The sequence below is a fragment of the Pteropus alecto genome, unplaced genomic scaffold, assembly GCF_000325575.1.
Source record: "Pteropus alecto unplaced genomic scaffold, ASM32557v1 scaffold69, whole genome shotgun sequence".
Classification (NCBI taxonomy): Eukaryota; Metazoa; Chordata; class Mammalia; order Chiroptera; family Pteropodidae; genus Pteropus; species Pteropus alecto.
Genome location: NW_006494610.1, coordinates 5,841,134 through 5,856,192, shown reverse-complemented (window position 1 = coordinate 5,856,192; position 15,059 = coordinate 5,841,134). Strand labels below are relative to the sequence as shown.

Sequence of the window (15,059 nt, the reverse complement as noted above, 5' to 3'; positions counted from 1 at the left end):
GAAGCATTATGTTGTACACCTGAAACTAATAGAATGTTGTATGTCAATTATACCTTAATACAATATTAAAATATTAAAATATTAAATGCAACCTGTGACAAGACTACTTTTTCAGCAATACATTGATGTAACTAAGTCCAATTACAGATACTTACATTTTAACAATTACTTAAGGCAAAAAAAAATTTGCCTTTGAATATTGTGTTCTAAAAATATAACAGCATAATGTAGCACTGTATTTTACATTTATTGTTCTTTACTAAGAAAACACTGGTAGTTTTAAGAATTTATCACTGATTATTTTTACCTTTTAAGTTGCTATTAAAAGGCACATTGCTCTTTGTGATGTGGTTATGATTTATAACCACAGACAGTCTTCATTTTTAAGCTAAAACTATACCTCACCTTCTCATATCATTTACATATACTGATTGCTTCCATATGTCTGGCATAAGGTAAAATAGTTTATGAGCATTGTAATATGGCTAAAGCCACAATGAAATAAAATTCATCTTTGTCTAGAGTACCTAAAAAATTTATTCATGCTGGTACATAAAAAGTTTTCTAAAGGAATTTTTCTGCCTTCCAGAAAATCCTTTAAAAGCCAACTGTGGTTAGTGTCACCTCCTTTCTAATGACATCTAGATTTCCCAGTTTGCCTCCTAAGTGTCTTCTGTTAGACAAAAGCCCCTTTAAGTTCCTCTCAACATGTTCTTCATTCTATTTACTAGTTTCAGACTGAAAGTTTATTTTCTTGAGTGAATGAATATCCTCTTTCCTGCAAATGGGATATTTGTGATCACAGGTGGTTCATAGACTTGGCCAGAAAGACTCACTCAGACTTTATATCTACAGAGTTTCATTTAGTCTTGGGGACATATTAAATAGGAATATTGTGTTAATTCTTATGTGAATTCAATATTCTTTAAGTTGTCATGAAGGATGTTGTGTCTTCATGGACCAAGTCATAACAAAATAATATTCAAGGCAACCATTACACCATTTGAGAGGATATGATGTAAGTACAGGAGCAAATAAAACTAGTCATTTCCTGGTTATTTTTAGTTAATATTAAATGACTGACTTTGGTTCATGTTGAAAACATGAATTGGAACTTATAGTCTGTGAGATTCAGGCAAGCCTTTCCTAAAGAAACAGGTGCTTCCTTGCTCAGATTGGCTCAATAAGTGCTAATAACCAGAAGACCTAAAAAACAGGTCTGCTTTTATCCTCATCATTAGCTTTATGTATACACTTATACAGATTTTATGGAAATTATACTTAAAACTGTATCAAGCATAGGTCATCATCAAAACTTTTGACTTTACTTATGTAGGACTGAAAGGTCGAATATTAGACTCAGCTATTTTTCATCAGTTGTTTACTTGCACACTAGCTTTTTATGAAGCCTCCTCATATGTTGACTGAGAGTTGATATCAACAAACTTCATGTTTTTAAACATTCACACAATTATGCTACAAGGTCTTTGAAAAAAGTGCACTAAAAATATGACAATTGTGGATTTCTTTATATTATGATTAACATAATTCCTAAGATGAATAATAGCTAGAGAATACATGCATCATACTCATCCAAATGAGCAAAAGACAGAAATCTAGAATTTGTGCAATTATTTATCTGCCTCAAGGAATTAATAGTTACCGAATATTTTATATATACTGAGCACTGATTGGGCATCTTAAATATGTGTTGTCTTATCCTGATAACAGCTACCATGAAGTAATTATTTTACATTAGAGAAGAACAATCTGAGGCTAAAAAAAGCTAATGACATGCCCATCTCTTACACTTAGAAAAGTCCGGAGTAAAGTCAATGTTTTCGTCACTACGCTAAGATTCTTCTTGTCCTTGTGAAAGTTTTGTTCTAGTAGCTAATTTAGAAAAAGCCATTACTTTTCAATAGGCAAACAAGCAAGTACTTGAACATTGCTAAACATAGCATGACTTACTATTCAACAACACTAAATAATGACATTATATACTATCAATATATATATTTTAATTGAATATGTGCTATCATTTTGCATCTTCCAAGAATGTGAAATTTTATTCTTTTGGAAATACAAAAAGGCAATAAATCTGGCTGTTTAGGTGGGACACATTAGGGGCATTCAGCCATTATGTCTATCTATAAAGAAAACTAAGTTATGTAAAAGCGATGGTGTAACATGTAAATGTGCAATTCATTTGGGATAATGTGGTCTATAGTGTGTGTTATGTGTTGTATAGTTTAATATTATAGACTGAGATCTGTACCAAAGAAACAAATTGCTATAGCATCACTAATTTTACTTCCTTATATGTCATCTGCTTAAAATGGACTAAACATAGTCTTTAAAAATCAGTTTGCTAATGTTTATATAGTTGTAGACAGAAATATAGTCATAGAGTAGACAGTTTCTCCGATATGATGGCTAAAGAGCAAAGCCAATCAATTAAGTATTAATTTTGTTTTTGATGAAGCAACATTGTTTTTGATGAAACAACAAAACAGACACTGATTCTGCCTTGCTCAGTAATTTTATGTGTGCAGGAAAAAAACCTTTTTTAGTCTCTTGGTATCATTTTGTTGTTTTGCTAGCAATCTTTCTCAGGAAGTTGTCTGGATTATGAGGCGAATGATAGAGAGAGGATGTCTGCTCTATTATTCTGTTCTGAGTAGGCATTTTGGGAAGCAAGAGAAAGTTGAGACTCTACTGAACATGAAGAATACACAGTGAAACTAAGAAACCCTATGGCTGCAGATCAGTATGTGAGAGTCTAACATGGGAGTGGAGTCATAAGAATAACTGCTCAGTTTGAGCCCAGCTTCCAGTTTCATCTAGTTAGAATCAAGTGCAAAGTAGTGAATCCTTGCACATCAATCAGTTCAGTGGGAAAAAAATATATCCATAAAAAAAATGATGAACCCACTAATATAGTGAGCTGGGGAAAAAAAGGTCACCCTTGATATGTGGCTTTGCCCAAATTGTGACATCATGATAGAGTAAAACTTGTGTACAGTTCATCTCAGAATTTCTAAATGTCCATTCTGCCATAAACCTAAGAAAATTTCAAGGAAGTAGTATGTGACATAAAATATTTTTAGCTAGAGAACTGTGTTCTAAATGACACTTAATTGTTGGATTTTACAATTTTACACAACTATCTACAGTTTTTCTTAAATATGACTTGAATTTTTCCAGACATGAAAATATATTGCTTTATTAGATAAGGACAAGCTACATGTCCACATATGAAGTCTTTGAACCCCAGGAGAACAGGTCATCATGTGAGGCCTAATCTGCAGTATAGCCATTTGTTTCAGAATCTTGTTTAGCATCTCAAATGCTAAGAACTGAAGGCAAACCTCAGGTTTCTGGATTTCTGAAGCATTGTTTTGCAAATATCACTCACTTGTAAACTTTAAAAAGTTTCATCATCTATTGTTTAAATCTAAAATTTGAATCTTGTAACATCTGTTTCAAAATTCTTTATCATTCATTCTTATCTAAACTGTTTCTGCAGCCTTAAATGATTTTTCTTCAAATCAAATATTTCACTACTCTATTTTACAAACCTTTAAATTAAACTAGGATATGTGTGTTCTCATCTCTGCTCCTTAGCCCTCTCACCTGCAATAATTATCTGCTACCTCCTTACTTATTCCTTCAATCATTTCATTCAAGGAATATCTAATGAGACTCTACCAAGAACAAGACTCTGCACTTGCTGAAAATAAGATGAATAAAGAACAGGTGTGATGAGGTGACAATCTGTGTCTTCTTTCAATAGTAAGTTTCTTCAGGACAGTTGCCATATTTGTTTTATACCTCTCAGCCTCTTCAGAAGCTTCACAAAGGAGATACTCAAGTCTATGTTTATTGGAAAGAATACATCAGTAAACTAAAGAGAGGGTGGGAGAATACATACCCAGAAAGTAAAGTTCACAGGTGTGGTATGAAAAGATGACTGTGTTGGGGCATTGTTGGTGCTGCAAGGTGAAGAAAGTTTTGCTTACCAGTTACTATCAATGTTTGCAGCACATTTCCAATTGCAGAAATTTTAAAACACACTAAGAACAATAATCTCAAATTCTTTAGATCTTTCCTACACACGGTCATTTGTCAAACCTAATTTTTCTATTCACGCTCAATGTGTTTCATCTTCAGATTTTCTTTCTCATTTTCATTATCATGACCCTTATTCAGGAACTAATTTCTTCATCCTCATATCTGAACAACTGCAGGACCTCCAAATAGTTTTCTCTATACTCTATACTCCTTTATACCAAGCATTCTTATAGGTCAAACTAAGGAGTTTGGGCATTAATCAGTAAGAACTTAAAATAAGGAAAAATTATAATTTGATTTGAATTTTGAAAAGAATTATAGCCAGTAATGACAAAAAGAAAAGAGAATAATTATAGGTGGCTGTTGCCATAGTAGGACAAGTAACGATAAGGGTCCGATTTAACCTGAAAGAGAAAATAGGACAGATTTGAGAGATAGGCTCAAGAGGTATAATCTATAGGACATCTATTTAGATATAAGGTGGGCCAGTGAGAGAAAAGGCAAAGATGCGACTGGCCTGGACAATTAGGACAAACAGACTACAATTTATGACACTGGGACTAAGGAAGAAAAACAAGTTTGTAGGGAGAACGTTGAGTACAGTTTTGAACAAGGTAAGTTTTAATTCCCTGTGAGAGATTCAAGTGAGGTATTCTGTGGCCTTCCACATGTGGGAGACATGCAGGCAAAAGTCTCCAGCTGGCTCAGCAACTAGTCCCCAGAACTTGTAGCATCTGAGAAAGTAATTTTCCCAGGTAGGGACAGGGAACAGAATCAGTTTAAAAAAAGGTTCTATGTTTTAAATCTGGAAGTATGAAAGGTTATTGTGCTGGGGGGATTTGTATCTTGCTTACATCCTTCACTCTGGAGGTGGAAGAACTAGAGAATAGAAATATTGTGTGCATCCTTGTGGAGGCAATTACATCAAGCACAATGGCCTACAGACAAGATGATCAATGGAAGGGCTACTGACATTTTGGCCATTTCTTGGAGTAGCTGTGCCTAAGAGATTGCAGACAACTCAGCTAGAGAGCAGCATTGTATAGTAAAAGTTGTTCAGGGAAAGTTAACCATTAAAGACAAGATCAAAGACAATGCTGAACTCCTCAAGATCTGACATCAAGCAAAGGGAGAGACTCTCTCTCAATGATTTTTCAACTCAGTTCTGTGCTCTAGTGATTGGCATCCCACTTTGTCTAATTCCCAATTAAACATAATGTAATTGAATATAATTTTCTTGTATCTATTATACATACATGTGTACTACATATAAACACATTGATTTATGTAGTTCTTCAACTAGTATATGTAATTCTGCAAGTACATGAGATTATATTATTATGATCAAACTCTAGAAGCAACTTTTTGCAGTTTGTGTTAAAAAATACCACAAACCTACAATTTTGTCTAATATTTTATGAAATGTTCCAAGATTTTAATAACCTTTTGTTCTGAAACTACATTTTTCTTAAGTGAGCCAGAGAAACAACCTGAATGATAACAAAGTGCTAAATGAATTAAAATATATGGAATATATGACTTTGCATTTAAAGATACATGGTATATAGCAAGAATCTACAGTTAAAAGGACAATTTAATATCTGATATTCATCATGTAGATGACATAGGTCTTCATATTAAAAACAAACATAATTTGTAAAATATCAATTGCTTCTCTTCACAACTTGTTGGTGGACTAGTTAAAGAAATAACAAAGTAAATCAGAAAAAAAAAATATAGGAATTAGCTAGGGAAACAAGAATAAAAGCCAGTGCATTTTATAATTTCAAGGAACTATAGTCAGTGATTTCTGGAGATGGAAGAACTAGAGAATAGAAATATTGTGTGCATCCTTGTGGAGGCAATTACATCAAGCACAAATGGCCTACAGACAAGATGCTCAATGGAAGGGCTACTGACTATAGCAGTAGGAACTATAGTCAGTGTTTTCTGCACTGGATACCCAAACTCAACTTTTCTTTCTTTTTTTCATTGATTAGAAGAAAGCCTGGACATGTATTTTATATACAAATCCAAAAGGAGAATTGGATAAGCCCAAAAGACTACTGCGACCACTGTGGAAAAGTCATCACAAGTATGCATCACTTGTCCATCTTGATCTCATGTTTAGTTAAACCTAGACAATCACGTATTAACTCTCAAACGTTCCTAGCCTGATATGCTGCAACTTTAAGTTTCCCTTGTTAAAGCACAGATTTGTTTCCACATTGCATTTAAATGTAAAATATATATATATATATATATATATATATAGCTATAGTATTATATAGACCAAATAAAAATATATTATTTTCCTATAAAGAAAAACGAACCACCAAGAAAGTTTTTGATAATGCTAATTACCACTCTTCTCTACTTCTGCCTTCTCACATTCTTGTCTTTCAAGGCTCACTTTCCTTGTACGTATTTTAAATAGCCCCCAGAAGTCTTCAGGTAGATGTGATACTGCCTTCCTCAGAAGTCCTATTATATTCACTTTGTTTATCCAAGAATCTACTTATTCATGAAGAAATCCCTCACATGCCTTATGTAGGTTTATGTGTGTGTTACAAATAGAATACAAGCAAGTACTTATTAATTCTAAATGAAGTTGCAAATAATTGACACTTACATAGCTGAAGGAAACCTAGGTTTATTTAAACTAAATTTAAAAGTGTGCTCACAACAGAGCAGTTTATTCTTTTGAAAGTCCAAATTTGAAGATAAAAAATTAAAATTTCTAACATATATCATGAAAATTCACAAGTACTTGGAAAGTACTAAGGTATAAACAACTTTGCTTTGACTTCCCCCATTTATATTTCTTAAGAGTTGGAACTAGATCTTAATTATTTTTTTGATACCTCTTAATAGCTATGATTTATACGTAAAGACACTCTTAGTATTTGTTCTACTCTCCTTTCTTATTGATACTTCTACTTTTTCACAAGACTAACATATATTTTATAAGAATTTAACATCAAATATTATAAATTCATATTCTATGCATTAATTATAGACCCATAAGAGGACTAAGGAAATTATCCTATTATGCACCCCCATCCTCTTAATTTTATGAAGTTGGGATCTTAAACAAATAACTCAATATATATTTTGTATATTCACAGTTTAGCAAAAATCCCTGTGGCTGTTTCCTACCATATCTACTCTTCTGGTCAAATGATGGCTCAGGAGCAAGGGCTGAGGGTGGAGGTGAGTGATATCCCTGGTCATATAGCACAAAGCCAAGGGAAGAGGCTGAGTTGGAGACAAAAAGCAAGGGGGGAGTGAGCAACTACTGCAATTGATAAGCGGAATCAAGGGTAGTAGGAAGCAAGGAAGGCTCTGCAATACTAAATCTTAGCAAGTTGTTAGAGAGCAAAGCCAGGATTCTCCCAAAAGTGTGGGCAATGATATGTAGCCAATTTAAATTTTTAAGTAATTGTACTTTCAACTTTGGTAGGACCAATTTGTTTTACACAAAGTTTCAGACATAACAAGACAGATGACAACAAATTTAACTTTAGCTACTATTTGGTTTTAGAATAATCTCACTCACTCTCTTCTCTAGCTGTGTGTACTGAGACATGATAATAAAGAAAATCAAGATATTCTTCAAAAAGAATGAAATAATTCCTCAATTTGGTTCCTTGTCTTCTAAGAGGTATGTATTATTATATATTCTCCATCTCTTAGTTGCAGGCAAAGATAACCCTGATACTTTCTCATTCAGTTCTGGAATCGGTTTGGTTCAGAGGAGACACTTTGTGGAAATATCCCTGCTACTCACACCAGTTGAGCACTCCGAAATGCCTCCACTGATATCAACCGACCTGAAGATCTAGCACTGAGTTTACTTTCTCTACAACATTATAATGTACAATTCACCTATAATGAACTATTTACTATAAATTTGTATTCTTTTTATACTCACTTATAAGGAGGTATATTATGCATTTAAAAAACAAAGTATGTCCAATAAAACATAAATTCATTTAACAATGAGTGATATGTGCTAGACATTAAGAATATTATAATGAAAAACAATACAGATCTGGCCTTGAGACCTTCAGAATCTGGAGCAACAAAGGTGGTCCACACAAGTAGTTTTACAAATCAAGGAAGTCACTTGATGTATTCAATAGAACTAAGCTTCATTTAATTTGCAGATGAAGACTGAAGGAGGTGATGTTATATTTTATCTAATGACATGTTTATAATTGCAGCAACGAATTAAGTTACTGTAAGTTTTGGTCAACATTGTTTCCCACGCTGCAGCCATCCAAGTAAAGGAAACCTGAAAATGCAGTTTTAATGATTCATTCAGGAGATGACAAGACTACTTAAATTTGTGATCCCTTGAAGTTTTATGCTAAGCTTGTAGAAAATACTAAGACTAACTCATTGTTCATATTTATCAACATAATTTTATTTTTGCTTATCTTTATTCCTTAATTCGAGTATAAACTGTATATTTTCTTATCCTAGCTTTGACAGAGTCCAGCTTTGTTACTGTTTGGAAATAGTATACGGGTTCCCTATTTTTACTTATGTTTATGTCTTGGCAATAGAAGGAGATAGCAACTGGAGACATTTGTGTCAGATAGAATTTACTGATTCTTCTGTATGTTTAGTTATAAAAAATATTTTTTTAATTTTATTAAAATTTACTATGGTGATGTCAGTTAATAAAATTATATAGATTTCAAGCATACAGTTCTATAATACATCATCTTTATATTGCATTGTATGTAACCTACAAACTAAAAGGAGTCATTCTTTTAAAAATATACCAAACATAATTTACTAACATTATTTTATCTTCTCAATGAGCTACTATTTAATTATAAACTATGGCAATCACATGCCACAAGCACACTGCCTCTTTCTTGTTAAGTTCACTTTATGACTCAGGCTTAAGAAAAAAAAAACATATTATATATATATATATATGAATGAATATAAAATATTTAATATATATAGACACATGAAATGGATTGTTTAGTACTACTATGTCACTGATTATTTTGTTTCCATTTTACAGATCAATTTCACATGTGAAACCTCATTTAAGTAAAAATATTTTATTTATTTAATTTTTTTTACTTAGAACCATTTATTGTTACAGGATCAAAATGTAACAATAAAGATGGGCAAAGAGCACATCAAAATCTTTAGCAAATTTTATTTTAACTAATACTTCTATTTTGTGCATGTTATATCTCCCGACTCTTATGCCAGTTTTTTTAAGCTCAGCCTACACATGTTACTCTGTGTATTTATCCTAGAAGCCTGCCCATTTCCAAACTAATGAAAGAGATGTCACAAATTGCTAGTGCCATCTATTAGTGGAAGCATAGAACTGCAAATCATGATAATGCCTTTAAATAGCACCTTAGAAGTCATGAGGGGTAAAATCCATCCCAAGACACATACTTGTTCTAATTTATGTTTAGACCTACTGGTCTTTTGAAAAATAAGGTTTCGCTACATGCACTAAACTTAGATTCGATCATGAATTTTGGAGATTTTATATACAACTTTGCATTAATAAATCAGTTACCATAATTTTTTTCAAAAAGTTTTGATAAATGCATCGTTTTAATCAATTAATCTGTAACTATACATAATATATCATGATTTTGTAAATGAACATTGTTGGATAATGATCAATTAAATATTTATTCTAGTACTGGTCTCTCGAAGATATTAAAAATTCAAGCACAAATGATATTTAAAATGGTGCTGACTTTAGAGATTAAAATTTCTTCAAAAGATGTAAAGGTATAATGTTCTGACCTGTGGAACTGTGATATGTAGGTGTGCCATTGAAGATTAAATGAGGAAAATTGAGATAAGAAGTTAAACCACAGAATTTCTTACAGCACACTTGAAGTTCATGATAACTTCATAAGTTACTTAAAGTACACATCTCAAATATAATTATGTATTCATACTAAGCATAAATAGATTATGCTCTGCAACTAACAGTTTAATTTTGTTACTAGGAACATATGCAATCATATTAATTAATTATAATTAAATTTATTTATGAAAGATCCTTTAATTGCATTAATTCTCGAATATGGAATTTAAGTGTAATTGACCAAAATTCACGAAATATTTTTACTTATGTTGATTTGTGTAATAATTAAAAATAAGGAAATAAAGAGAAATTAATTATTGCAGATCTATACATCTATCTTGTTGCCTAAATATCTAGATATTTTATATCACGGACAGTAGTGGAGTCTTGGATATAATTTATATGAAGAGAAATAACAATATAAAAAGTTAGAATTGGAAAAATGATCTCTTCCATGTTCAGGTTTACTTAAGCTAATAATTACTGAATATCATTATCAAAAGTTGGCGGATTAAAGGCTTATATGGGATGGTTTTGTGACCTAAGTTATTTTCCTACTGACTAAAGTTTACACTATATAAATTATTATTTAAGGGCCAATCTATTTGGTAGCTTTAAATACAGAAGCTACAAATTGGAGACTTTCACTAGCTCTCATTGGATCTGACCAGCATTGGATCACAAGATGTGTGATTGAGATTTGTTTTATTTTATTTTTATTATTTTGCCAGGATACACTTGTTAAGTAGATGAATAAAATTTTCTAGTTTCAGTGTGCTTAAATTGAAGATTTTGGAATCAAAATATGATTTTTAAAGTTAATAAAATTTAAGAAGAAAAAGCCATATGATATAAGAATCAACAAGTCAGAGATCTGATGCCAAATATGCAATGACTATTGGACAAAAGGTGTTTCAAAAAATTTATCATTTCTTTGCTCTTGATGTGTATATACAATACATATACATATATATACACACGTACACATAATATATACACACGTACACATAATATATATTCCCCTACACTTTCCAGTTTAACTGTTTAACTGTGAGGAGACTTTTAATATAAGAAATTTCAATCTATACCATTATGTAAATATTTGAGATATCCATTAAAACTTTTTATGAGACTCAAAAGATTATGAATAAATATATAACATATAGTATATTATAATTTAAAATGTGAATTTCATTTGAAATCAATAACAATTTTATTTGTAAAGCATTTATTATAATTTATAACCTATAGATTGCCAGGAATATTATTCTCAACTGTAAAATATTAACATAAAGTTTTGACATTTATATATTCATATATTCATATATATGTATGTGTGATGTGTTTATTCTTTAGTAGAAGTAAAGAAAACCTCTGAAAAATCAAATTTAATAAATAATAAAGTAAATCATCATTCACATTAATTAAATTTTAAAGTGATCACAATATATTGAGCCATGTAAATAAAAAAGTTTCTGCAAATTTTACTTAATAATTTTTAGTTCAATATTACCTTCTAGTATCAGAAAGATATGTAGGACAATTTCAATTTAACTAATAATTTTATTCTTAAACCAACTACTTGATCTGAGGGAGACAAGCTTTACAAAGTATGAAAAGAAAGACTTTAAAATGTCTACCATTTATTTAAATGCTATTAGTAAGCCTTCTTTATGAAGGTAAAGTTAAAGGCATTGATTTAACATTGGGATTCACGTGATCACCATCACATTCATACTTGCATGTGTCTTTGATTTCTACCAAAACTGAAGCATACAATGTCCTGGAAAAGCTAATTACATTGAGTGATGGAACATTTGTCATTTGTTTAAAACCCCAAACCTAATTTATTTCCTTGTGATTTCCATAGCTTTTTCTGGTCTTCGTTGTACCACACATTCCAAAAGGAAGATTACATGATATTCTGGTATTTCATGAGAAAAGTGAAATTTGACTAGTTTTGAAAGGGAAATAAATTGTTATGCACTCTTTTTAAAAAGAAGCATTTTTAACATTTAGTTATGTTACATATATTTAAGGAAGGAAAAAATATCTCTAAGTGAATATTTCTTGAGGATAATTTGTATGTGACTGCTGAGATTTACAGAGTTCTCACATTTGCTTCCCCCACAAGGATTCTAAATCAGATTGGTTCAGAGGAAAAGCCAGCATACCCCATTTTTCTAATATTATCACTTCTCCAGATGGTCCTAAAACATCTATTCAATTCCTTTTTCCTAGAAAGTAAAGAGGTACCTTATTAGGTATGTAGGTGCACCCACTACAAAGGCTGCCTCCTTGTTCTTCTTTGTCTTTCCTATTTAACATATTAAATATTTTTCATCTCCTACCAGGCAAGATGACAAGTAGAAAGTAAGCACAGTGATTGCCTGAAACTTTGTCTTGGCAACCTGAGCAAAGAGAGAGTTAATGGTGGATCTTTGAAAACAAGTGACCATGGGAAATTAGGGTTGGCAGGGATTTAACTCTTCATGAATCATGCTGGAATATTTTTAAGAGCAATGCAGTGGATGTTTTAACTGTGTTTGACATCTAATTAAGGAGGAAAAAGAAGCAGCTAAAAAAATGTCTATTTTAGTTTAGAAACAAAGTATTGACAATTGGCTACCAGGCTTTGGCAAAACAAGTGTACAAGGAGAGACAAAAAGGTAATGACAGACCAATAAAATGACAGAAGAAAAATTGCTTAGGCCATTCCCTTTTTTCCCCCTTCTTGTTCATTTCACGGTTTATTTTATCAAATTGCTAAGCTCTAGGTATAGCAATAGAATTGTTATATAACTTTAAGGAAGTTTTCAATTTAAAAAAACCAAAATAATTCTAATGGATGCCATTACTAAAAAGAGCTTATAAGATAATGTCAAATATATACAGTTTAAAGTATGTGTATATAATAAAGGGCTATTCTAATTAAATGCAATATTTTTAATAATAGGAAGTACTGGTGCCTTCTCTATAATCCAATGCCAGGGAAATAAAATTTTTGCAGAATAAATAAGCAGAATTCTCAATTCTTATTTATTTTACACTTTATTAGCACTTAGAGAAGCATATGCAAATCTAATAATTTTTAATATGTATTTCATGTTTAAACTTGTTATTTTAAAATTATAGCCTAGCCATTCACATCTTCAAGAAGTGAAGTTGTATGTAAAACTTACTTAAAAGGCATTCAAACTTGCATAAAATTGACCATCAACCTAAGAATTATTTGGTGACATCTTCTCAAAGTGAAAATAGAAAGCAAAAACTGATGAAAATACACATGCCATAATATCATGTACTGTGGAAATAATTTAAAGATAGTTACTAGAGATATAATAGATATATAACTAAGTATTTAATGATTTCTATAAGTTTTAATATCTTGAATGAGTACAATTAAAATTATGTTTGCTTATGTTTAAAATTCATTCCCATATTAATAATCAAGAAAATTTTATACCAAAAATAAATATGTTTTCCAGTTCAACGTATTTTATCCAACAAATATTAAATCCAAATAAACACATTTAATAGGTGTTTAATTTTCTAATCTAAAGTGTGAAAATTACATGTCTTTCCTATTTATGGTCCTCATTCACACTAGAGCATTTAGAAAAGGATCTTTCCCATCATGTGAAAATTAAAAAATATGTTTTTTGGCAGAAGAGAAACATACAGTAGACAGACATCTCTATAGGTAGATTCAATAAATCTTTCACATTATAAGTTAAAAACAGAATATAACTTAAAGACTTCACTGCCCTACTTCCAATTCTAGAAATCTGACAATTATGAGAAAGCAATACCTTAGGGAGTAAAACTACTTGAGTTTAAACAGTTTAATCTTCAACTCCACTTTAATAATACCTCAGTTATATAAATATTCTCTTCCATTAAAAATTATATTATTTTGGAATCTATGTTAGCATTATTTTATACTTCTATCTATAAAATCTAACTAAACAAATATAGAACAACTATTATCTTTAGAATCCTCATAAAAAAATAAGCATACACATTAAACTATAATCAAGTAAAGTACTAGCAACCAGGTGATAAAGTTCTTTTTCTTTCTTAAACGTATACTTTAAGAAAAAGAAGTTCACAGAACAAGTTCTACAACAAGGAAGTAATGTGTCTTCATTTTTCACTGAAGTACATATGGAATTAAATAACATTATATTTCAAAGGCTTTAGCTTTACACCAATTAGCCAAGTACACAGTCTTTTGTACAATCATAACACACTGTGGAAAAAACTAGTCTGTTCTCTCCAGTTTATATTCTCTTGGCAAACCATGACCTACTGCTTATGTTAAGCATCTGATTGTCAGATCTGAACAAACTGAATATTCATGATGATGATTAACCATTTAGTGTCTAAAACTAAGAAAATAAAATTTATCAAAAACGATTAGTATAGGTGAGGCATGCACATCTACAAAGGGACCATTTTTGCAATAGTAGTTTTAAAAATATTTTAATAGAAGTAGAATCAGAAAAAAAATAACAGAACATATGAACACATGTACAGATCAGCTTTTACCGGGCATTTAGCTCCTCTCTGCAAATGTGATTAAATGTTCTTTGTTTGCGTTTAAGTTATCATATCAAACGGAAGACATGCTTTTATTTAAAAAAGTGTTTAAATTATCCCAGAAAGAAACACACAATCATATAGGTTTCTGGGGTTAAACTAAAGGTTTTATGATTTGGGTTGGGAGGGAGTTCAAGGAATGAAAGGGGGTGGGGAGCATTACAAATCTAGCCAAATAAAAGAAAAAAAAAATAAAGATTTACCTTTGTAGGATAATTTCAGCCTTGGCACATTGTTCTTCCCATTTTGGTAGTTTGCTCTTGCTGTAAGTAACACTCCCCAGAAAAGACAGACAATCCTACAGAACCAGCCCATGCTGCAGACGCTGTAGGTCCCTATACTGCTTCAGGCTTCCGTCTGTATTGTGCGGCCAGAGAAGTTCAAACAATCTGAAAACTGGAGGTAACAGGTGACTTAGGTCAGTTTCATTCATAAAGGCAGACAATCAAGACTTCGCCGCAACACTAACACCTCTTCTTCTCTAACAGTCACTGAAGCACAGAAACTTCAAAACCTC

At 31.4% G+C, this 15,059-nt stretch overlaps 1 protein-coding gene across 1 annotated transcript in view; it reads right to left on the bottom strand.

The window, feature by feature from the left end:
- SEMA3A (semaphorin 3A) overlaps positions 1-14,857 on the bottom strand; it is a 194,634-nt gene extending 179,777 nt beyond the window's left edge. The window contains exon 1 of the mRNA XM_006925734.3: positions 14,746-14,857. Within this exon, the coding sequence (XP_006925796.1) occupies positions 14,746-14,857 (112 nt within the window). The remainder of the gene's footprint in view (positions 1-14,745) is intronic.
- Between the last annotated feature and the right edge of the window lie 202 nt (positions 14,858-15,059).